The sequence below is a fragment of the Cervus elaphus genome, chromosome 10 (assembly GCF_910594005.1).
Source record: "Cervus elaphus chromosome 10, mCerEla1.1, whole genome shotgun sequence".
NCBI lineage: Eukaryota > Metazoa > Chordata > Mammalia > Artiodactyla > Cervidae > Cervus > Cervus elaphus.
In genome coordinates, this window is record NC_057824.1 from 34,959,679 (window position 1) to 34,985,759 (window position 26,081).

The window sequence follows — 26,081 nt, forward strand, 5'->3', positions numbered from 1 at the left end:
ACATATCAAAAATTACAGGATGTAGCTGAAGTATTTCTTAGAGGAAAATTTATAGCCTTAAACACCTATATTAAAAAAAAAAAAGATATCAATTTAAGGGCTTCCCAGATGGTGCAGTGGTGAAGAATCCTCCTGCCAATGCAGGAGATGCAAGAGAGGTGGACTCAATCCCTGGGTCGGGAAGATCCCCTGGAGGAGGAAATGTCAACCCACCCCAGTATTCTTGCCTGGAAAATTCCATGGACAGAAGAACCTGGTGGGTAACAGCCCATGGGGTCACATAGAGTCAGACATGATTGAGTGCACACACACAGAAACATCAAATCTGTAATCTAACTTTCCACCCTAAGACAGAAAAGGAAGAGCAAACTAAATCACAGACAGCCATATGGGATCTGGTTTCTATAACTTTTGAGTACCTTTTGTATCCTGAGATGGTTAATTTTATGTATCAACTTGACTGGGCTAAGGGATGCCCACACACCTGCTAAAACATGATTTCTGAGGGCTTCTGTGAAGCCTTCTGAGATATTAGCATTTGAAGCAGTAGCCTGAGTAAAGACCATCCTCATCAGGGTAGGCAGGCATCATTTAATCTGCTGAGGACCCAAACAGAAGGACAAGAAAGAGGAGGGGGTTGTCTCTTTTCTTGAGCTGGGATGTCCATCTTCTCTGCCTTTGAGCACCCATGATATAAACAACTACTGTTTTAGGAGCCTATTTAGTGCCATTTTTCACACTATTGTGCGTTTTGTTAGTGATTTTGCTGTTTAAATTGGCCTTCAAGTGTACTGCTGATGTGCTGTCCTGTGCTCCTATGCACAAGAAGGTTGTGATGTGCTTTCAAAGAAAATATGTGTGTTAGATAAGCTTTGTTCATGCATGAAGCATATGCCATAGATGAACAGTGTTCATCAATGCTGATGAACCAACTATATATATATATACATATATATATATATATATAACATTTTATATATTTATTTATTTACTTGGGCTGTGTCAGATCTTAGTTGCTGCACATGGGCTCTTCATCGCGATGTGTGGGCTCCAGGGTGCACAGGCTCAGTAGTTTTGGCCTGCAGACTCTCTAGCTGTAGCGTGCAGGCTTACTTGCCCCACTGAATGTTGGATCTTAGTTCCCCAACCAGGGATAGAATCCATGTACACTGCCTTGGAAAGCAGATTCTCAACCACTGGACCACCAGAGAAGGCCTGACAATATATGTTAAATAAGATATTTTAAAACAGAAACACACATTTTTAAAATTTATGTATTGATCAATTGATGAATACATTGTGACCAGAGGCTCACAGGAACTTAGCTCTCAGTTTCTCCTAAGAGTAGTGGTTCAGTAGTTGCTAATTCAGTGTTTGTGATGACTTCGTAACTTCAAGTGCAAATATCAAGAAAAACTTTACGTTTTTAGTTCTAAAGGTAATCTGACTGCGACATCTCTTATCAGTCATATGTTGGCTGGAAGAGGTCACTTTCACTATTTCTTCCTTCTTGCAGTATCCATCTCAAAGCTGCAAGTGGCATTTTGGGGGAGAGGAACATATCGTAAGAGACCTCCTGCGTCCAGGGAGAACCCATAACTGCACCCGTAGCTGCTGTCCATGGTGCTGATCATCTAAAGCCAGCTTGCTGCAAGAGAAAAAGCATCTGAAAAATCATTATGAAACTTGCATGAGTAGACTTAAGGATCCTGTCCTCTACTCCTCCATGATCAAAGAGAATAGGTTTCCCAAACTGGGTTAATGAGCATGCATGATTAAAGAGTCTTGATCCCACCCTTGTAACATAAACGTAACATCCACAAGTACCGAGGAACACTATTCTAGAGCCACAGGAAACCTGGAAAGAGCCAAAGTTGGGAGCACACTTACTGATTACCACTGAGTCCCCACACTTTGCCAATCCTGGGCTACTGAGGACTAAGCCCTAGTACCAGTTCAACCAATCCTTCCAAATCACTTTAGATTCTCCTCTAACTCTCCAGAAGATTTAAGATCTCCTGGTATTTCTCATGACTGGCTTCTTGAGTCTCCAAACCTCGATCCTCTAAAACCCAGAATCTTTGCAGACTCTGCATTACAAAAACTTTCAGAAAGCAGAAGTAAATTTTAGATAAACTGATGCAACAGAGAAGACAGTGTTTCCCTGAGACAATAATCAAGAGCAAGTGCCAAAAAAAAGGGAAAATTGGGGAAATTATGGAAGATTAGCTGTTTTGAAACCCAGAATTTACCTGAATGTTGCTTTTGGGAAAACAACCACTGTCTCACTCTCAAACCATGTGTTTTGGGTAAAGATGATTCCAAACCTAAGCATGTGATCCAAGCCTAAGCCTATCAACGCATTCTCTATTCTAATCTCAGCTTTCAGGTAGAGGTTGGGACATGCTTCAAGCAAGGTAATAAAGCCTAACAAGGACAATTCAGTAGTCATGTATGGCTGTGAGAGTTGAACCATAAAAAGGCTGAGCACCAAAGAATTGATGCTTTTGAACTGTGGTGTTGGAGAAGACTCTTGAGAGTCCCTTGGACTGAAAAGAGTTCCTTAGTCAATCCTAAAGGAAATCAACCCTGAATATTCATTGGAAGGACTGATACTGAAGCTGAAACTCCAATACTTTGGCCACCTGATGAGAAGAACCAACTGATTGGAAAAGACCCTGATAATGGGAAAGATTGAAGGCAGGAGGAGAATGGGATGAAAGAGGACAAGATGATTGGATGGCATCACTGACTCAATGGCCATAAGTCTGAACAAACTCTGGGAGATGTTGATGGACAGGGAAGTCTGGCATGATGCAGTCCATAGGGTCACAAAGAGTCAGGCATGACTGAGCAACGGAACAACAAGGACAATTCAGAACTAATTCTACAAACTATGCTGGAGCCACAAGTCTTGCTGGACTCAGTTATGTACATTAGAGACTAGAGCTAATGCAATCTTCTTATGATCAAACTGGACAGAAAATGGCATGAACACTGAGAAAGTAGAGCCAAGACTTAATTGTAGAAAAAAACAGGTCCTGGTGACATCTTTTCTTGTGTGTGACATCTTTTGAATCCAGGCTTATGCTAAGCTGAAACCAATTCCTCAGTATATGAGATGATTTGTTCCATCTTAAAACTAAACTTGTTCAGAGTTGTTTGTTTCAGATACTTTCAAAATAGAGTTCTACTTAGATTACAAATAAGTACTAGAAGTGGACTAAAATATTTTAGGTGGTGTATGATAAAATGTGGAATTCACGAAGGCCAAGTAAGTTGGATACAGGGCAGTGAAAACCCTTCTGACATAGCTTGGAAGTTGGGAAGACTTTTCACCTGTTAACAAAATGTTGATTAAATTCTTTTTAGGGGAAGGTTTTTATCAGCTGGCTCAGGAAGCATCCCCTTCCCGCACAAATGATGGCCAAAGAGAAGATTGCTGTGGTTGGTGTTGAAGTGGGGGGCTCCTAGCAGAATCATATGGCTATAAGCTAGGGGAAGATGATTTCCCAAAGTAAAATATAGGCTCTGTTGCCAGTAGAAAGTGGAATGGATTCCAAGCAGGCAGGAGAAATAGAGTCCATCAAGAACTCTCCTGAAATAGTTGTCTTGTAAGTGCTTTCAATAAGTCCCCTCATAAGCATGTCTCTTGAGCCTTAAAGAATCAGATTAACAAAATAATGTTTCTTGTACTAGAAAATGATGCTAACGTTTGTTAGAAGCATTTATGTCCCTTGGAGAAAAAAATGTCGGGGAAAATTAATGTAACCAGAGGTACCATTACACGCCAGTCAGGATGGCTGCTATCCAAAAGTCTACAAGAAATAAATGCTGGAGAGGGTGTGGAGAAAAGGGAACCCTCTTACACTGTTGGTGGGAATGCAAACTAGTACAGCCGCTATGGAGAACAGTGTGGAGATTTCTTAAAAAACTGGAAATAGAACTGCCATATGACCCAGCAATCCCACTTCTGGGCATACACACTGAGGAAACTAGATCTGAAAGAGACACGTACACCCCAATGTTCATCGCAGCACTGTTTATAACAGCCAGGACATGGAAGCAACCTAGATGCCCATCAGCAGATGAATGGATAAGGAAGCTGTGGTATATATACACCATGGAATATTAAAAAGAATTCATTTGAATCAGTTCTAATGAAATGGATAAAACTGGAGCCTATACAGAGTGAAGTAAGCCAGAAAGATAAACACCAATACAGTATACTCACGCATATATATGGAATTTAGAAAGATGGTAACAATAACCCTATATGCAAGACAGAAAAAGAGACACAGATGTACAGAACAGACTTTTGGACTCTATGGGAGAAGGCGAGGGTGGGATGATCTGAGAGAACAGCATCGAAACATGTATATTATCAAATGTGAAACAGATCGCCAGTCCAGGTTGGATGCATGAGACAAGTGCTCGGGGCTGGTGCACTGGGATGACCCAGAGGGATGGGATGGGAAGGGAGGTGGGAGGGGGGTTCAGGATGGGGAACACATGTAAATCCATGGCTGATTCATGTCAATGTACGGCAAAAACCACTACAATATTGTAAAGTAATTAGCCTCTAACTGATAAAAATAAATGGAAAAAAAAAAGAAAATTAATGTAACCAGATTTGCATTTCTTTACTATTACAAAAAGTAATGCTATTGGCCCAAGGTAAGTCAATGTGCAGAAACAGTGTTCAGGTTACTGGAAGCTAGGGTTGGATTAAGAAATAAGAATGATTGTCTAGTGTGTGTGTGTGTGTGTGTGTAGAGATGTGTAGAGAGAGAGAGAGCAGTTCAGATAGAGTGGACACCTGTCACAAGGCCTGAAACAGGAGTGTGTCCATCATATACAAGAAACAACGTGGAGGACAATGAGAAGGAAGCAGAATAAACTAGAGTATAAGTCACAGGAGATAAGGGAAGGTTGATAACAGGAGTCAGGTCATGGAGGGCCTCGTTGGTGTCATGACGACTTTGGCTTTTACCCTGAATTAAGTAAAAAGCCACTGAATGGATTTAAACAGAAGGTGATATGATACGGCTAATATAAGAGCATCCCAGTGGGTAGTGTACTGACAACAGGCTATAGAGGATGGGCTCATCCAGGCTAGTTGGGAGGCTATGGCAATGATCCACAGGAGAAAGATGATGAATTGGAGCACAGTGGTGGCCCCAGAGATAACGAGAAGTAGACTGTAGATACATTTCATAAATATGCTTCTGGGGGAAAAGAAGTCTAATAAGGGCTTCCCAGGTGGCACTAGTAGTAAAGAACTCACTTGCCAATTCAGGAGACAAAGAGACACGGCTCCATCCCTGGGTTGGGAAGATCCCCTGGAGGAGGACATGGCAACCCACTCAAGTATTCTTACCTGGAGAATCCCATGGACAGAGAAGCCTGATAGGCTACAGTCCACGGGGTTGTGAAGAGTCAGACATGACTGAAACGACTTAGCACACATGCACGCATGGTCTAATGATGATAGAGTTGTTTCAGTTTTTATAACTTGAATAACCATGCCGCCTTATGCAAGCACCTTGAGAGAAGGCTTGCAGTCCCATGGCCCAGGAAGTGAGGGGTTTCTCTCCATCTCAGCCATCCCAAGGGTGTTTTGTCATCCTTCATGTGGGACCTGGAAGGATGAAGCTTGGTCCTTACTCACAGCAAGATTCTCATGCAGCCTTGTGGGTAAGTGTGTAGGCTTTGTATTCCATAAAACAGACTTGGATGCAGATATTGGCTCCACCACTTACAAATGGTAAACTTCAGCTTTCTGAGTCTCAGTTCCTTCATCTGTAATACTGGGGTAATAATAATTCCATAAGCAGAGGCAGTGATAGCATAGTAGAAAAACAAAAGTCACAACTGAATTCAGGGGGGAAACCAGACACAAAAAGACACACATACTGTGTGACTCTATTTACATGAAATTTAAGAACTGAGAAAGTGAATCTATTATTTGCCCTAAGAAATGCTGGCTGTCTATGGTAAGTGAGTAAAAATGAACTGAGGGAACTCTCTAGGGAAATGCGCTATATGTTGATTTGAGTGATGCTTACATAGTGCATATATTTACCAAAATTCATGGAAAACAAAAAATCTTTGCATTTCATTGTATACACATTTTTACTTGATTTTTTTAAAAAAGAAGGCAATCTAGCCTAAATTCACTATGTCCTATAGTGACATAGATCTGATTTTAAGTCTTATTCCTGATTTCAACTAGCTCCAAATCTTGTAAAAACATTTTTTATTTTTATGATACAGGTTTTATATATATATGTATATATACCTATATATATATGGCTAAGCATTGAATAATTGATGCTTTCAAACTGTGGTGCTGGAGGAGACTCTTGAGAGTGCCTTGGACTACAAGGAGATCAAACCGGTCAGTCCTAAAGGAAATCAAACGTGAATATTCATCAGGAGTGATGCCAAAGCTGAAGTTCCAGTATTTTGGCCACCTGATGTGAAGAACAGACTGAAGGGAAAAAACCCTGATGCTGGGAAAGACTGAAGGCAAAAGGAGAAGAGGGCAGCAGAGGATGAGATGGTTGGATAACATCACCAATTCAGTGGACATGAGCCTGAGCAAACTTCGGGAGATAATGGAGGACAGGGAAGCCTGATGTGCTGTAGTTCATGGGATCACAAAGAGTTGGAAACAAACTGGTGACTGAACAACAGCATATATGTGTGTGTGTGTGTGTGTGTGTATATATATATATATATATGTAAATAAAACAAGAAAAAACAAATAAAATTCACTTGTAAGCCTACCCCAAGAGATAACTTCTTTTTAAATATTTCAATATATATTCTATATGCTGTTTTGTAGCCTGCTTTTTTCTCTTAACTGTCCTTTTTGTTGTGCCGATTAAACTGAGTAAATACCTTGTCAGAAAAAAATACACATAGGATTTTATCTCCCAAAAATAATCAGAGATGAACATGATATTTTACAGAATAATTAGTAAAAAATTGGAGACGATCTTGAAATATATCAAAAGATCAATTAAATGATATGTGAGTGGAATACTTCGGTAAATGTAGTTACTGGCAAGGAAAGTTACATATACTGTATCATAAAGTGAAAAAAGCGCAGACACCTTCTCCTCTCTGCACCTGTTCCTTCTCTAGTCAATGGAGCTGTGACAGAGGTGTCCCTATGGTCCCTCCCAGTTGCTATTTCCCAAGCTCATTTCTTGTAGTTTTCAGCGTGAGTTCCTAAAAAAAAGAAAGAAAGAAAGAAAGAAAAAGACAGCTGAAGAGACTGAAAGATGGGCGACCTGTCTGAACATCCCTGCTGCCCAGGTGGGCAGTGAAGCAGCCTCAGGCTCCATCCAGGTCAAGAGGAAGCCGGGGACAGGAGGCTACTTGGGATTTCTCTTGATGCTGGGGCCGGGAGGGTGCCCAGCTGGACCAGAATGGAAGGCTCTGGGCAGTAACAGGGCGGCAGGAGGCGCTGCGAGCGCGCGAGGAGCAGGATGCAGGGTGGCCTCAGGGCGGCAGCAGGCCCAGCGCCGTACCACCTGGAAGCACAGCGCTGGACGGGCTCGGGCGCAGAGCGCCCTCGGGATGGCAGGGGGCGCTACAGAATCGTGGCCTACTCCCGGCGGCCGCAAGTCCCCCGGCCGCTGGGGAAATACACCTGGGCAGGTGGGGGGCGGGGCCCGATGGGGGCGGGGCTCCAGGGGGCGGGGCCCAGCCCACAAGAGCTTGGCGCCTGGGCCTGCGGGATGCTCTCGCTGAAAGAGGAGCGGAACAGAGCGTACTCGGATCGCGCGCACGCTAACCGCAGACACTTCCGAACCGTGAGGTGAGCCCAGCGGAGTTGGGTCGGGAGTTTCAGACACCGGAGAGGCCGCGGTGAGCTTCCGGACGCTGTCCGGGCGGTAGACGCCGCGTGGGCATCATCAGCCCCGGGCTGCCTTCGGGTACCTGGGATGCTCGGACTCCTTCCCAAATAAATCCATTCGGTCTAGCGCTCTGCTGTCTGCCCACGCGGTGGCCGGGGAGTCAGAGCTAGAGCCGGAGGCGTTTCTGATTTATTCAGAAACTGGGTCCAGGGGTTCGGGGCTGCGCCCCGCCCAGTCTCTCCACCCAGCACCTGCTCATTCCTTTCCTGGCCTCAGTGAGACGCGTGGACCTGACAGCGGTCTTTCCTTTCCCCCTCTGGAATGTTTTCTTTAGGGTGACTGTGGTTGCAGAAAACAGCAAACACTTGAAGCGAGTTGGTTGGGTTCTCTCCTGCGGCTTCAGCCCTGGCTGCCCCGAAGCAGACGTGGCTTCGGTCACAGCACCGGGTCCCTCTGCGCGGGGAGGGCAGGGGCTGCAGAGTCTCCAGTGAGGAGCGCGGATCTGGCGCCCAGAGCCCGAGGTTCGGGTTCCATCACTGAGATTTGGGGGACAGTCGAGGTCGGGAATGGGCGAGAGGGGTGCAGAAGAGAATCATGAGGGAACCCGGAATTCCAGAGAATTATTTTAACCCCTCCTACCTGTGTGGCCCTGGACAAGTTGCCTAAGCTCTGCACCTGAGTTTTCTTCTCTGTGCCTGCTCTTGCTCAGTTGGGTCTGACTCTTTGTGACCTGCCAGGCTCCTCTGTCCGTAGGATTTCCCAGGCAAGAATACTGGAGTGGGTTGCCATTTCCTCCTCAGTGAGGATTAAATAAGGTAATGCGTGAAAAGAATATGAGCAGGAAGCTTGAGAGTAAAGGATCAATAAATGAAAGCTGGTATTACTTTTGTTGTTCTTGCTGCTGTTGCTATTGTTATTATTATTATTATTTGGGGAGTTGTTTGTAGTTCAAGGCTCCTGGTTTCAGTTCCAACTCCGCCATTTTCCAGTGTGACCTTGGGCAAGTTGCTTAACCACTTGGTGTCTGTTTCATCTGTATCATGGAGAAAATTGTGGTGTCTGTTGCCGAAGATAGTTGTAGAAATTAAATGAGCTAATACTTGTAAAGTGCTTAGAAGAATGAGTGCTGGGTGTCAGTTACTAACTCTACCACAAGGGCATCATGTTTAATCAAGCAATATAACCTAAATGTAGCTACAACCTTGCTTTGTAGCAAACCCTACTTTGCTCAGAAGTTGAAATATTTTTTGTGTGAAGATGTATCTGTTTTATGATGAGCAAGGTGGGTTCCCTTCTTTCACCTGCAGTTTCACTGACATTGGTGGCTGACCCGCTGGAGTCAAAGCAGTCCTGGGGAAGGGGCTGGTGGGGTAGAGGGACCCTAGGAGTTGTCTTCAGTGAGAAGACAAGAAGGTTTGATGACAGAAACTTCCAGAATCACAGTTTCTGTGGAACATTCACAGAGGAGAAAATCTTCTCTGGGTTGCAGTTTTATTTGATACAAAATTGTACCTGGACCTAGGTTTCTAAAACAAACTCTTGCAAATTTTTGCTTTTGGGTTGTAGGGAGAGAGGAGGTGGGGATGGACAATATTTAAAATGATAAAATACAATAAATCACTTTCCTCTTGCCAAGAGGTTTATAGCATGATTTTGAAGATCGGAGATCACAGCAAGATCATATACATCCCTGAAGGCTTAGAGTGACTGGCTGCCTCTGGATGTCTTATCTCCCCTGCAACATTCTGTATCCTTGCTGTCATAAACCTGAAACTCACTAACACCATAAACTTGAAGGCCTCCCAACTTGGCCCCAGCTCCCGATTTTGGACAAATATCCCATGGGTTTGGGGTAGAGAATAAATGAGTGCTCAAGTCCAGAATCGTGAAGAACATGATGGGGTAAACTACAGTCTTTGTCCCAGGCCCAAGCCTTCTGGCGGGGTGGGGGGCATGGGGATTACACTGCATGTCCTACTCCAAATTATAGTATACCCTAATTTGTCTCTGTCACCTATGGTAGGCACAGGAGGCAAGAGTTTCCGTATACCCCTCTCCAATGCCAGTGTTTACTAATACCAATGTTAGGAAGCGATTGCACTAACTACTCAGAATTTAAAAAGTAAATAGCTCAGGATCCCATCTTCAGTTCCAAGAACTGTTAATTAACTCATGAGGACGGGGCAGCACCCAGCACAATACCAGTCCCCTCAAGGCATATACCATGATGATAAAGGTTCAAGGTTCCAACCAAGGGCCTCCACTTACTAGCTGTGTAATTTTGCACAAGTTACTCCAACCTCTCTGAGCTCATTTTCCTCCTCAGTAACCTGGAAATAATAATAATATGTCTACCTTATGGCGTTGTTGAAACATGAACTGAAATATATATAGATAGATAGATTTGGATCGAGATTTATATGTTCTATATAAAGAATGAAACTGTATGCATTTATGAGACTAGTGAGACTATATATTATTTTAGTTCATAGATTAAAAGATTGTTATCGCACATTGTAAAGCTTCTGTAATTCAGATACATCGTGTATATTTACATGATGGTAATTGGTAAATGAAATATGGTAATTTGCTTTTCAACACTCTTCCTCGGACAAAGCTGTTATAAAATCAAAGTGTATTCTCCAAATCAGTGGTATGTTAGAATAAAGGAAATCTGGCCCAATGCCTGGCAAATATTAAGTGGCCAATGTTTATAGGCTATTATTGTATTATTGTATCAGGTGCTCTAGAAACACTAAGAGCTTGACTATAAAGAGAAAAAGTGAAACAGAAGTGAAACAGAAACACTCCACTTGCAGTGAAGCAGCTGAGAAAAGCTTGGGAAGCTCCGGCTGGTCTGGCAAGGGACTGAACATGATCTAGTGTGGCTGCCTGGAAATTCTCTTGGCCGATTTTATCTGTTAGAATCGATTTGCAAGGCACTTGCTCTGTGCCAGACGCTGAGGTCAGCACCAGGGGGGCAGGACGAAGTAGGAATGATGCCCTCAAGGAAGGCAGGCTAATGGAGGTGATAAAATCAGGCCTAGGCTGCTAAGCTCACGATGGAGCTTGATAAGAGGGGAGTGGAGTCTGATGGGGTAGGGTTGTTCCAAGCACCCAGGAGAAAGGTCTTTCAAATTCACCCATTTTCAGGTGAAGCCTTCCTCAGCCCCCACATCCACACGGCTTGGCCTGGGGGCTGGGGCTGCCGTGGGAAGCAGGCAGAGAGGGAGGCAGCTCTTTGGCATCTGTAGTGGCCCCAAAGCAAATATCCTGGAGCAAGGGCCAAGGCCTCAGCAAGTAGGCTGTCCAGCCCAAAGGGAAAGAGGAAGACAGCTTTTGGGGACACGTGGGCTGGGGTTTCCCAGCGCCCAGCCTCTGGGCTGTACCCACTCACCTGCCTCTTTTCTCTCCCCTCCAGCTTGTCTGTCCCACCAAGTCCCATCCTCACCATGGCTCCTGGAGAGAAGATCAAAGCCAAAATCAAGAAGAATCTGCCCGTGACGGGACCTCAGGCGCCTAACATCAAAGAGCTGATGCAGTGGTACTGCCTGAACACCAACACCCATGGCTGCCGCCGCATTGTGGTGTCACGTGGCCGCCTCCGGCGCCTGCTCTGGATTCTCTTCACGCTGACGGCCGTGGCCCTCATTTTCTGGCAGTGTGCCCTCCTCATCTCATCCTTCTATACCGTCTCTGTCTCCATCAAAGTCCACTTCCAAAAGCTGGATTTTCCTGCGGTCACCATCTGCAACATCAACCCTTACAAGTAAGAGGCAGCAGCAGGCATGTGGAGGAGGGGTCATGCCCCCTCCAGATGCCAATGCCCCTCTCAAAGGTGATACACTCCAGCCTGCAGACACACTGTTTAGAAACTTGAATTTCTTGCCAGTGTTGGTAAACTGCCCTCTCCCTGGTTTAAAATCTATACCAAATTTTCAATCCATCAGTAACTTCTGAGGATGGACTGGCTCAAGGAAGGGAGGAGTGCGAGAGAGGCTGCAAGGAACTCTTCTGCTTGGCAGCTGGGTCTGGAATGGACAGCATCCCTCCTGTCTTAGACACACACACACACACACACACACACACACACACAGAGTCCAGCTTAGCCATTTGCCCTAAACTCGCCAAGTTCACACCCTCACTCTCCCCTGAGCGTGAGCTGGAGGCTGACTCAGACATGACACCTGGATGACTTCCGGAAGCACCCCAGCTGCCCAAAACCCTCACTTGAATCAACCCAGCCCCACTAATTGAGATCACTGGGCCCTGGGCAGGACCATCCCTTCGTCCTGCCTAATTGTCTGCTGCCAGACCTGTTCTAAATGGGTCATCAGAATCCTTCTCAGGATTATTGAAAACTGATCTGTGAGGCAGATCAGAATTTGGCAGAGCAGGGGTGGGGGCGGGGAGAAGGAAAGAGCAAGGGAGGAAGACCATCAAAGGGAACTAACCTGTATAGAGTCCTCGATGAGTTGATGGCAAAGCTCAAAATCAAAATCAGGTCTAAACTCATTCTCCCCCTCAAAATCTTTCTTTCCTTCCTTCCTTTCTTCCTTCCTCCCCCACCCTTTCTTCCCTCCATAAATTGTTCCGTAATCTCTTACTCAGCCTCTACAAGTTGTCATTTACTATGCCTCGTTCTGGGACATGGAAGTGAATAACCCAAACACAATCTTTGTCCTAGTGCAGCTGATGTTGGTAGAGGATTGGAATATTAACAAATAAAATTACACAAATAAAATTAATAATATTCATTATTATTTAATTGCATATATATATATCACACACATACATACACACAGAGATATGTGGATGAATGGCTAGATAGATAGAATAAACTGGTTAACTCTTGCCAATAATCACATTTTACAGATGGGAAAACTGAGACACAAAAAGGCTAAATGGCTTGACCAGAGTCCTACATCCAGAACCAGGGTGGGGAACTGGAACCCAGGAGTTTGGCTCCAGAGTTTCTATGTTCAGTCACTATGCTGTGTGGTCTGCGTGTAGAGCAAGGGGGTGAGAGAGTGAGGAGAGTTAAGACGGAGGTCAGGACCGTTCAGTATTGTGAAAATGAAAAGATGGTGTTGTTATGCTTCATGTAGTCAACTCCTGAATCATTCTGTGTTCTTGGGGGTTTTCAAGGGAACAGTAATACCCCTCCCTCCAGCACTGATTCGAGGAGAACCTGTGGGCAGGGGCAAGTATGCCAGGTGGAGACAGAGCCTGCCCCTACGGAGACTCCTGGTTAGCAGTTATTTACTTGTCTTCACTGTGGCTGGTTTATGTGAGGCAGCTGACAGTCACCACTCCAGAAATGCTGGTTGGGGCAAACTCATCAACACACCCCGAGAGCAAGCAGTGATGGCAAAGGTGAAGCCACAGGCAGTTACACAAGGGTCATACAGGAGCCTGGCCCCATTTATTTGAGCCAGTGGTCTCGTTGGAGGAGGAAAATTAAAAATGGCCTGGTCTTCTTGGCCAAGGGCGCTGGGGTGATGGGCACATCGATGGGAAGCAGCGCGGTGAAGGGCCAGAGGGGTTTCCCCATCCCGACGCCTCCTTCCCGTCTTGGCAGGTACAGTGCTGTGCGCCACCTCCTAGCCGACTTGGAACAGGAGACCAGAGCGGCCTTGAAGACCCTGTATGGCTTCTCAGAGATTAAGTCTCGGAAACGCCGAGAGGCACAGCCCTGGAGTTCAGTCAGGAAGGGCGCTGATCCCAAATTCCTCAACCTAGCCCCACTGATGGCCTTTGAGAAGGGTGATACGGGCAAGGCCAGGGATTTCTTCACGGGACGGAAGCGGAGAGTCAACGCAAAAATCATTCACAAGGCATCAGATGTCATGCATATCCACAATTCCAAGGAGGTGGTGGGATTCCAGCTGGTAAGACGCACATCCTCACCGGTTCAGGGTCTGGGGTGGGATCATGGGTCCAGGGAGGTGGGATCATGGATCCCGGTAGTTGGGGTCCTGGGTCCAGGGAGGCGGTGTCATGGGTCCAGGGAGGTGGGGTCATGGGTCCAGGGAGGTGGGGTCATGGGTCCAGGGAGGTGGGGTCATGGGTTGGGGAGGCAGGATCTTGGGTCCAGGGAGGTGGGATCATGGGTCCGGGGAGGTGGGGTCATGGGTCCGGGGAGGCGGGGTCCTGTCCAGGGAGGTTTCTTCTTTGCTGTTGGTCCTATAGTCCCTCAGAAAGAAACACATTCAGGGTGAATCAGCTGCAAGCAACTGAAACTGACCCAGGCAATCGTTATTATGTGTGCTGTGCTCAGTCGTGTTCAACTCTTTGCAACCCTGTGGACTGTAGCCCGCCAGGCTCCTTTCCATGGGATTTCCCAGGCAGGAATACTGGAGTGGGTTGCCATTTCCTCCTTCAAGGGATCTTCCTGACCCAGGGATCGAACCTGCGTCTCCTGTGTCTCCTGCATTGGCAGGCAGATTCTTTACCACTGAGCCACCTGGGAAGCCCCCAGGCAATCTTAAGCTGATAAAAATGCCAGTAGAACTGGTATCAGGTTGGTGGCCTGTTAGGAACCTGCCACAGAGTAGGAGGTGAGTGGTGGGTGAGCCAGCAAAGCTTCACCTGCTGCTCCCCATCTCTTGAACCATCATCCCCACCCACAACATCTGTGGAAAAACTGTCTTCCACAAAACCAGTCCCTTGTGCCAAAAAGGTTGAGGACCTCTGTCTTAGAAGGTGACTAGTGGCTCATGGAGTCCTCTCAAAGGACAGGAATTAGGGAAGATTCAGGGATCCTGGTGGCAAGAAATGATGAAGAGTCATTTCAGATATTGATGCTGGATTAAATAAGCTTCAATGGTTGATTCAGATCCCATTGGGGACTATCTGATTGACCAAGTTTGGGTTGCCTGATGGCTCATGTAGGGTAGGGCATCTTGATGGACAGTCTTGGCCAACTATATCTAAAGAGGGAAAGGAAATTCTACCAAATAAAATTGGAGTGCAGATACCAGGAGGAAGAAAATAGAAAATGAGGAGCAGAAACACACAGTGTTCCCAGCAATACTTGCCTTCATGAGGTGCCTGACTTCTCATCTCTCCTTCTTGGCCCCATTTAAGGGGCTCTGAAGAAGCAGCCATTTACCAAAAATGAATTCCATTGCCTTCCTGGCCACACTCAACCTCTCTGTGCCCCAGCTGTTTCTGCAGGATGAGAGCTACTTAGTCTTTATAGACTTGGTTGCTGATTGTGAGACCTGATGGCTCCATTTGCCAATCCTGAGGGGAAAGTGGCACTTTCTCTAAATCACTGAACCTTTTTGAAGTTTTCCTGGGTCCTTACGCAAGAAAAAGTTCTCCTTGATACCCAAATTCACCTTTTGGTGTCTGTCTTTTAGGAGAGTTTTCAAGCCCTATTGATGAAATGAGAGGGTCTTTTCAGGTGGCACAGTGGTAAAGAATCCGCCTGCAATGCAGGAGAAATGGGTTTGATCCCTGGGTTGGGATGATCCCCTGGAGAATGGAATGGCAACCCATTCCAGTATTCTTGCCTGGAGAATTTCATGAACAGAGGAGCCTGGCAGGCCACAGTCCATCGTGTCACAGAGTTGAACATGACTGAGTGACTAAGCACACATGCAAATAAGTATGATGAGAACATCTGGAACATATCACAATTTCCCTATAGAATTCCTATTATTATATATTTTGAATGCTGGTCTTCTGAACCAGCATATGAGGTGGGGAAGTATGGTATTTTGATCAACATTTTGTAGGTGAAATAAGGATAGGTACGCAGATGACACCACCCTTATATGGCAGAAAGTGGAGAAGAATGAAAGAGCCTCTTGATGAAAGTTAAAAGAGGAGAGTGAAAAAGTTGGCCTAAAGCTCAGCATTCAGAAAGCTAAGATCATGGCATCCAGTCCCTTCACTTCATGGCAAATAGATGGGGAAACAATGGAAACAGTGACAGACTTTATTTTGGGGGGCTCCAAAATCACTGCAGGTGGTGACTGCAGCCATGAAATTAAACGACGTTTGCTCCTTAGAAGAAAAGTTATGACCAACCTAGAGCAGCATATTAAAAAAGCAGAGACATTACTTTGTCAAAAAAGGTCCATCTAGACAAAGCTATGGTTTTTCCAGTAGTCATGTGTATATATGAGAGTTGGACTATAAAGAAAGCTGAGCACCAAAGAATTGATGCTTTTGAACTGTCGTGTTGGAGAAGATTCTTGAGAGTCCCTTGGACTGCAAAGCAATCAAACCAGCCAATCCTAAAGGAGATCAGTCCTGAATATTCATTGGAAGGACTGATGTTAAAGTTGAAACTCCCAATACTTTGGCCACCTGATGTGAAGAACTGACTCATTTGAAAAGACCCTGATGCTGGGAAAAATTGAAAACAGGAGGTGAAGGGGATGACAGAGGATGAGATGGTTGAATGGCATCACCAACCGGCTGGACAGGAGTTTGAGCAAGCTCCAGGAGTTGGTGATGGACAGGGAAGCCTGGTGTGCTGCTGTCCATGGGGTCGCAAAGAGTCGTACACGACTGAGCGACTGAACTGAGTGCCTTGCCCAGAGTCCTGCAGAGAGGTCATGGCAGTGTCTGGGCTAGAATCTCAATTTTTAGACTGTTGATCCGATAAGAAGTGTGAGAGTTGGGCAGAACTCAGTAGCCATAACCGGTTAAAGCCTGACTATCTGGGGACTCTGAAGAAGCTGGTCTTGCTTCTCACTTAGGGACTCATGAGAGTGAGGCTGTGTGTCCTTCCTCACTCAGCCCCTTCTTGGTCCTTGAGGCTTGAGGATGTTGAGTCCCTGGCCTCAGAAGTGGAAAGAAGCCCATCCTGGCCCAGGTATCCCTCCTGTTCCCCTGAGAATCTAGAGTCCCGGTTCCTTAGCCTCACAGTCCTTCTAAAGGCCCCTGGCAGGGCCAGTGGCTTTATCCTGGTGTCTCCTCCTCTTCACAGTGTTCTAATGACACGTCGGACTGTGCAGTCTACACCTTCAGCTCAGGGGTCAATGCCATCCAGGAGTGGTACAAGCTGCACTACATGAACATCATGGCGCAGGTGTCTCAGGAGAAGAAAATCAACATGAGCTACTCTGCTGACGAGCTGCTGATCACTTGCTTCTTTGACGGGGTGTCCTGCAATGCCAGGTGAGTCGTGGAAGGCTGCTCTCTCAGCTCCAGGGACCAGGGGCTCTAAGTGCCGGGCTCCTTGCACGCACCTGCAGCTCAGCTAGAGGTCTTGGGAGTGACAGGTGCTCCTCTCACTGACCCTGCCTTTTGGCAAATGAGCTCAGCTCTAGAGTCTGTAAGGAAGATGAAGATGACCTAGCGTTCAAACATCCCTAAATGCATTAAATTATAGAAACAGAGTAGTTGATGGTAGACATATAACCTTGTATATTACCATCACACATACCAGTGAGAACCATCAATCTAGTCAAGAGGAAGTAAGAAAGGAGAGACGGAAGGAGGCAGGGAGAGAAGAAGGAAAGGCAGGAAGGTCTGTGTAGAGACATGAGCTTTCAGACCTTTCTACTGTTAAGATAACACCCAGATTCCTGGTGGACACTAGGCAGTCATGGGACATTCTAAAGTGTTCCTGTTTATTGTAAGGGCTTTCTTCATTCTTTTAAAATACTAAGCCTTAAATAAATAAATAAAATAAAATAAAATAAAATACTAAGCCTTTCTATATGTTAGTCGGTATATTGATCCTTGTGAAAACCGAGTGATTAGAATCATGTCTCCTGAAGGTTGGATTCGAAAGTCAGTATAAGGACGTGTATGATGTGATTCCTTTTCTGGGAATCATTTGTTAGGAATCAGAATGGGAAAAAAGTCAAGTGTTGGCTGAGATATTCCAGAGTAGAGGAAATGAGGACAGATATATTGGCCCAAAGAATGCCAAGTCAGGATGGAGAGGGAGGTGAGTGGATTAAGAGGGTGAAGGGAAAGCAGAGGGTTCTACGTCGACATGTGTCAGCTGGACGAGGGGCCTTGTTTGTCATCTGTCAGAGGAAAGATGGGGAGAGAAAGTCGTGTCTATCATCCATTGTCCACAGAAGAAAGCTGGCCCGTTAGCACTGCCCACTGAGATGTCAGCTCAGGCGCATGACGGGAGTTCCCAGCACAGCCCTTTCTGACCTGTCTTCTTGCGCCATAGGAACTTCACGCTTTTCCACCATCCAATGTATGGGAATTGCTACACATTCAACAATAGACAAAATGAGACTACCCTCAGCACCTCCATGGGAGGCAGTGAATTTGGTAAGAAAACCTGCATCAAGGGGATCCTGGGGTGCTATAAATGACAAGCTTGCTGGCAGCAGGACAGTGGGGTGCTTTATGCCTTCCAGGGATGGAGGAGCCTGGTGGGCTTCCGTCTATGGGGTCGCACAGAGTCAGACATGACTGAAGCGACTTAGCAGCAGCAGCAGCAGCAACATGCCTTCCAGAGATACAGGCTCTCCCTAACCTGGCCAGAAACTGGGGATACAACTTTTTCTCATCCATGTCGGTTCTTTCCTTCTCTATCAGAGTCTGTTTTCTTTTTTGACATCTCCTCTTTGCTTTTGAGAGAGCAACAGGGGCGATCCTGGTGTTTCTGGGGAAACCACTCAGGTTTAAGACTGTAGCTGGAGTGAGTAATGCCAGAGGCAGCTTCTGGATGGATTTAAATCCAGATGCACTGGGCAGGGGATTAGAGATGCAAACACACCTTCATCTTGAGTAAGATGCCAGATTTTGGAGCCAAAACCCACTCTGTCACTCACTGTGCGACCCAGTGAAAGTTTACTCCCCTTCATTTATAAAGTGGGAATAATAATGGTATTGATAATACAAGGTAATTGAGAAGTCAAAATATGAAAAGCAGTTAGAATAAGACCTGACACGCACTGTATTCATTTGGTTGGGCTGCCATAGCAAAATATTATAGATGGGTGACTTAAACAATGGACGTTTAGAAATTCATGGTCAAGCTGATGGCAGATTTGGTCCTGGTGAGGACTCTCTTGCTGGCTTGCAGTCAGCCACCTCCTCCCTGTGTCCTCTCATTGGTGGCAGCAGAGAGAAAGCCGTGTTGTCTCTTCCTCTTCTTAAGAGAATACCGATCCTAGGGGATTAGGGTCCACCCTTATGACCTCATTTAACCTTAATCACCTGCCTAAGGCTAATTCTCCAAATACAATCACAGTGGGGATTAAGACTTCAGCATATAAATAGGGTGGAGGGGAGTCTGCAGAAAGACACACAATTCAGTCCATCACACATTCTAAGCAGACAATAAATGCTAGTTGTGGTTGTCATTACTACTGTTACTGCCGTTACTACCATTGCTGCTGCTGCTACTATTACCACCAAAAATTACTACCTCCAACATTATTATTATTGCTACTCTACTACCGTGACTTTTGTAAAAAAGGCAGGAACTCAACCAGTTGATCTATCTTGAAAGATTCTAAACAAATTGAACCTGATTTGAGATATAGATGTTCTCCTATAAGGAGAGGCAAGGTCTTATGGAGGAAAACCCACTTGGACTCCTCATCTTTGTTACTGCACAATCTGTATTCTTACCACACCTGCAAGAAACCATAATTCAGGGCACATATGTCAGTGGGAAGAAGTAGTCTGGGAACCGTTGCACAATCCTGACTCTGCTGCATTTGAGCTGCGTGACCTTGAGCAAATCACTTCCCCACTCTGGGCTTTGATTCCTTTACTTACAAATAGAGTGAAGGCAAAAGGAGAAGGGGATGGCAGAGGATGAGATGGTTAGAGAGCATCACTGACTCAGTGGACAGGAATCTGAGCATACTCCAGGAGATAGGGAAAGGACATGGGAACCTGGTGGGCTATATACAGTTCATGGGATCGCAAAGAGTCAAACACAAATTAGCAACTTAGCAACTGAACAACAACAAAAAGAAGTCAGAATAATTTAAAAAATTCTCTTCTTTCAACTCACATGGGCCCTGTTCATTTGCTCATTTGTTTACCAAATATTTTTGAGTACTTTCTATATGTCAGGCCCCCTTCCAAGTCTTAGGGACCCAGTGGTGAATAAGATAGATGCCATCCCTGATTTCAAGGAGCTTGTATTTTGTTGGAGAGACACAGGTAAATGAATGAACAAGCACATAGACATTATCTGGTTATCAATCCCAGGTTTATACCTCAAGAATTACCTCACACAAGGGCTGAGTTGAGATGGGAATTTTATTTCAGATAAGGAGGTCTGGAAAGGCCTCTGGGTTGAGGATTATTTGAAGAAGAGAAGATGTATGATAAGGTCCACTGAGGAGCATTTGAGCACTAGCAAGTCCGAGGACCTCAGTGAGGAAATGGATTTGGTGTGCTCTGGAAACAGAAAGATGACCAGTGTCCTTGGAGCTTCCTGATGGAGGGGGAGAGCGGGATGAGGAGGAAGGCATCACCATCACCCTGAGAGCTAGTCAGGTTTCTGGACAGTATTTTATGGCGTCCCCGTGTATGCAGTGAGATGCCTCTGAGGAGTTTCAGACAAGGGAGTGACCTGATTTTAAAAGGTCCCTCTGGCTGCTGGGCTCAGATTAGACACAGGTGCAACAGTAGGATCAGGGAGAGGATTTAGGGCAGTGATCAGATGCACTACTGGTATCTCAGCCACAGCCCTGCACATCCCTTTGGGAGCCCAGCAGAACTCCCCATCTCAAAGAGCCACAAGGAGATTCATGTCATAGGCCAGGGAGCAAAACTTGTGCTTAGCAAAGCTGAGTAGTGACACTGCTCCTGAGCCCTATTTTGTGCTAAGCCCCGGAAAGAGAGCAGTGAAAAGTCATGCTCCCCTCACGGAGCTTCCTATTTTGCTCTTGTCCACCTTTCACTTGTAGGAAATGTCTGGGTCTTGGTTCTGGGACTCCCAGAGTGGTGGGGCAGGTAAGCTACCAGCAGGGAATCTTCTCCTGGCTTTTGACCACAACAGGCTGCCTTGTCCTTCCAGGGCTGCAGGTCATCCTGTACATAAATGAAGAAGAGTACAATCCTTTTCTGGTGTCCTCCACTGGGGCTAAGGTGATTGTCCATCGGCAGGACGAATACCCCTTCGTTGAGGACGTGGGAACAGAGATTGAGACGGCCATGGCCACCTCCATAGGAATGCACCTGGTAAGAGAACACTCTGATTTCCATCTGCTTGGCAAGGAGGACAGATTTTATTGAAGGATAATCAGTGAGGTGGAACTTACGGAAAAGGGCATTGGTTTTAAGAGGAAACATAGTCTTGTGTTTTCCAATGATTATGCAAATTGTCACTCTCTAAGTTACACTAAAGGCTGTCTTTATGTCTTCTGTATGGATGAACAGGACAGGACACCATTTAGGATAAGAATTGAAGAAACCTTCCTTGTTCCAGAGACAGACATCCACGTTTATGAAACCTGTGCTAGAAGCAAGGCATCAGATACTAACGATATATTTGTCAGTAATATAAATGGAGCAGATTTACACCTTCCTGGGCCACCTACAGGCCAATGGAGCATGTAAATCACTATTGGAAAGTTACTGGGCCTTCACAGGTCTATTAAGTCCCTCCTACTTCCATCACTTTTATCCCATTTACCAAGAACCCCCCTCTCTCAAGTCTGTGAGCTTCTCTGAGCTCACTGGGTGCTGAGAACACTCATACCTGTCAGCAGAAGCACATCTGGGCTGCAGACTCCAATCCTTGGGTTGGCCATGCCCAGTGGAAGTAGAGGGTAAACTGACAGGTGTCCAAGGACACCCCTGGTCACATCACAGCTTGTATAGTCTCCTGTTTGCAGGCGTGGGTCTTTTATGCCAGTCTGTCTCTCACTCTGTCATTCTGCCTCTCATTCTAACAAAATAACTATTAAGTACTTATTTCAAAGGAGTATATGCACAAAGTCAGTACAAGGATCCTACCGTGCAGATGCACCTCTCCTATCCCTGACCACTGGTCTCCTCCTTCCTCCACACGCAGCTATGGCTGTTGTTTCCATGACTCAGGAGGGTGGTATAGTCTTCTTCAAGCCTGTGTGTAGGTGTAATCTTTTCTTCTTTTATGCAAATGCAAAATACTCTTCTGCCCCACTTTTCACTTGATCATATAGCTTGGAAATAGTTCCATATCAATACACATAGATTCTGCCTCATTCTTCCTAAAGACATAATATCCCATTGTGTGGGTAAGTTATTGAAGCAATTCCCTGTTGATACACTTGAGCTTGTTTCCAAGTACAGCTGAAAACAGTGGTGCAGGGATGTGTAGTTATCCAATTACTTCCTAGAAGTATATCATTCAAGATGTAGATTAGCCAAATTGCCCTCCAATGACGTTGTACCAAAACAGGCGTTAAGCAATTTTTAATCTTTACTAATTAAAAAAAAAAAATGGCATCTATTATAAGTTTAATTGACAGTCATTCTTAGTGCTATTTTTTTTCACCTATTCATGGAGGGGAAAAAAAAGTCTCCATGTGGACCCTTTGTTCATGCCTTTGTTTATAGCAACTTTAACATTCCAAGGGCTTCCCTTGTGGCTCAGCTCGTAAGCAATCTATCTGCCTGAAATGCGGGAGACCTGGGTTTGATCCCTGGGTTGGGACGATCCCCTGGAGAAGGGAAAGGTTACCCACTGTAGTATTCTGACCTGGAGAATTCCATGGACTGTATAGTCCATGGGGTCAAAAAGAGCAACTTTCACAACACTAAAGTCCCAAATTAAACCTTACCCTTCATCCCTCAAAAATTTTTCCTCCAGAGCAGTGGTCTCAAACTTGTTTGATCATTAGATTTAGATCTACTGAATCAAACTCTCTGAGAGACAAACCCAAGGATCTGTATTTTTACCAAACCCCAGCAGTCATTCCAAGAGGCAGCAAACTCAGGAACCTGAGCTTTAGAAACCTGAGTAGTTTAGAATGAAAGAAGAAGAAAAATGTGTCTTCCTAAGAGAAAGGAGAGCTAGGATGACACCAGAGCTTTAGCACAACTGTAAATGCTGTCTTCAGAGTGTTACAAGGTCATATGATGGACATTGGAGCTTATATATCTATCCATCATCTATTCATCCAACAAGCATTTTCTGAGCACTTCATGTGTGCTAGATACTGGAGCTACATCAGTGTCCCCAGGACTGTCCCTATCCTTTTAGACTTTGGGTCTAACAGAGAGAATTTATATTAACAAACTAAAAATCACATAGGTGATTAACTATAATCATCATAGGTGCTAAGAAGGATAAATACAGGATACATGAGAGCATATCACAGAGATGCGTGATTTAGGGCTTTTTATGGGGTGGGGGGTCAGTGGGGAGTTCAAGGGGTACTTTCCCGAGGAAGTGGTACTTAAGTTGAGAAAGCAGAGTTGCTCAACTGGGATCTGTGGTTTCGATGCCTCACCATGTCCCGGTCAAGAGCAACCTTGGACAAGAGAAAGCATGGGGATGGTCCTCTGGGAGCCCCAGCGCTCAAAGGAGCCCTGTCACTTAGGGGCTTTGTTCAAAGTGGGCAGTTTGTTCCACAGGAGAAGCGTTGTGTACCAACTTGAGCTGTGTGGGTGCTGATGGCCCAGGAAAAAAAAATCTTGAGCCCAAACTTGCTTGAACTGTGATTTGAAAAGACTTTAGGTTCCTACTTAAGGAACTAGGTCTCTGATTCCTCTCTTCACCAGCAGATTACAAAACTCCCTGATCAGAACAGTACGCATTTTGGTCCAATGTTCCCCTGCAATTTTGTACTTGAAGCATCTGGAATTTACAGCACATTCTTACCTTATTATTCCGTGCTCTCCTTCCCTCCTGCCTATTGCGGTGTCTGCAAACTTAGAGCTTGGGAAAGTATGAGAACTAAGGGAATTGCCCTCTGGTTTTCTTCTCTGAGCTTAGGAATGCCCATCACATTGTTAAGCAAATGCTCCCTTTAGCAATGATGGGTAAACAAAGACATGGGTGGGTTTTCTGCTACACCTAGCTCGAGATGTACAAAATCAAAGCCACAGAGCAGGGTCAGGCAGCTCTGGTTTTGATTTATGAGCATTTAAGACAACAAAAAAAAACCCAAGGATTACTGAGAGGTCATCAGGGGGTCATTAAGAATAAGTCCAAACACACTAGACTTCCTTCCTTTCTTCTTTATTTTTTTTTTTTTGGTAGTTATTTATTTACTTTTGAGAGGCATGTTAAACTGGTGGACTCAGTTGGTGAGGCAGCTGGTTAACAAATCTTCTTTCATTCATTGAGGGATTATGTGCCCAAAGCACTGGATATTCAGAGATGGGTATAACAGAGTACCTACCTTCAACATTCACCTTTAAAAGAAGACAACACAGCTTTGCAATACAGGTGCAAGCTCTATGGGAACAGGGACCATTTCTATCTGTTCCCAGGCCCAATTCTTAGAACACAGTAGATCCTCCATAAATATTTTTGGATGGATGGATGAACAGGAGCCAGGACAAAAGCTGCTGGTCTAGGCTTTATAAATGATGATTTCTTAAGGACAAATGTCAGGCAAATAGAATCAGAAAGGGCTACTCCAGACAAAGGGCACAGCAATTACAAAGGGGGTTGCAGAAAGCATTTGAAGTCTCATTTCAAAATGATTCAAAATGTAGTGAATCATTTTGAAAAACCACTTTGAAGTGCACTCAAAATACTAGAGGCAGCCGAGTATTTACAGCAGTACTAGAAAGAAATTATGACTCCTTCGCTGAGGCAATGGCTGTGGGGATGAGCAGAAGTGAATCGATTTGAAAGATATCATAGTGTGGAAGCAACAGTGCCTGACAACCAAGGTCATCGGGGAAAGGCCAGGGAAAGTTAGATCCATATTTAGGTTCTGACTTGGGTATTGGGTTGAATGGAAGTACCAGCTTCTGAATTAGGGCATACAAGAAGAGTAGGGTTTGGAGAGAAAATGACCACTTCAGTTTGGCACATACTCAAGTTGTAGCTTTGGGAAATCAGGCTGAAAATGTCCAGTGATTAGATGCTCTAAGCCTGCAGCTCAGGAGAAAAATCCAGAGGCAATGGTGGGGTGGGGGTTGCATCTAGCATAGTTCTAGACTTAGAAATAAATGCCATCACTCAAGACCTGAGACAGAATGCAGATGTTTAAGGGCTGAGCAGAGAGGAAATGGAGAAATAGAGGCACCAAAGTGGCAGCAGAAGCTGGAAAGGCTTGGTGTCAAAGAAATGAAGAGAGTTTCAAGGAAGGTGTTAGCTAGAGTGCCAAACACAGTTGAGTGGTCAGGCAAGATAAAGGGTAAAAGCTGCTTTCTGGGTTTGGCAACCAAGAAGTCACTGGTTCTTTGCCAGAACAGTTTTCAGTGGAAGGAGTGGAACAGAAACCAAAGTACAATAGATTGGATCATGAATGGGAGATGAGGAAGTGGGCAAGGGCAAATTCATCTAGGGAGCTGTGGACCAGGCCCTGAAGAGGGGCGAGACTTCACTGTCCCTGCAAACTCTACTGTACATTCTTATCTTAAGGCACCCGTTTCTTTTCACAAGCATGTTTGTAACAGGGATTAAGGGCTCAGACTCTGGAGCCAGACAACTAGGATCCAAACTCCAACTTTGCACTTTGGTCGTGTGATCTCTGTGTCTCAGTTACCTCATCTGTAAAATGGGGATGATAGTAATATTCCTGTACAGGCTGGTGAGAATTCAGTGAGCTGATTCATGTGAAACTGAAAACAGTGCTTGGCATGTGTTGAGTGCTCCAAAAATATGGGCTATTACTATACACCTTTTTTTAAAAAAAAAAAAAAGAAAGAAAAGAGATGTGAAAGGATGGAAAAATAAGCATTAGGGGAGATTTTTTTTGTCCTTCCTGACACCCCCATTCTTTCTGAGTGAGATATTGTTCTCTTCCATATAGTATATAGAAGGCATACTAATTATTTGCTGAATGTGTTACAAATATTTTTCCCAGTTTGTGCTTTCATTTTAGCTTGCATTATGCTACCTTTTTCACATGCAAAAACATCAGATGTTTACATAGCCAAAGTCTTCATTTTCTCCTTTAGTCATTATGTTTATTGAGTATTTTTCCTCCTTGAGATCAGATACTGAGCTGAATTTCCTTCCAGTTATTTCATTATTTCATTTAATAGTTTAACCCACTAGAATTTCTATTTCTGCAGGATTTGAAATTGAGATAGGATTTATTACTTCCTCCAAATTCTTAACAAGTAGTCCTAACTTCATATGTT

General features: G+C 45.0%; 1 protein-coding gene across 2 annotated transcripts in view; it reads left to right on the forward strand.

Annotated features, from left to right (window-relative positions):
* Nucleotides 1-7,676: 7,676 nt before the first annotated feature.
* SCNN1G (sodium channel epithelial 1 subunit gamma) overlaps nucleotides 7,677-26,081 on the forward strand; it is a 28,021-nt gene continuing 9,616 nt past the window's right edge. Inside the window, exons 1-6 of one of the 2 annotated variants that reach the window (XM_043915586.1) lie at nucleotides 7,677-7,831; nucleotides 11,293-11,640; nucleotides 13,453-13,762; nucleotides 16,819-17,009; nucleotides 18,025-18,128; nucleotides 20,845-21,008. In XM_043915586.1, the coding sequence (XP_043771521.1) occupies nucleotides 7,689-7,831; nucleotides 11,293-11,640; nucleotides 13,453-13,762; nucleotides 16,819-17,009; nucleotides 18,025-18,128; nucleotides 20,845-21,008 (1,260 nt within the window). In that variant the 5' untranslated portion in view covers nucleotides 7,677-7,688. The other variant, XM_043915587.1, reaches the window with a different exon arrangement.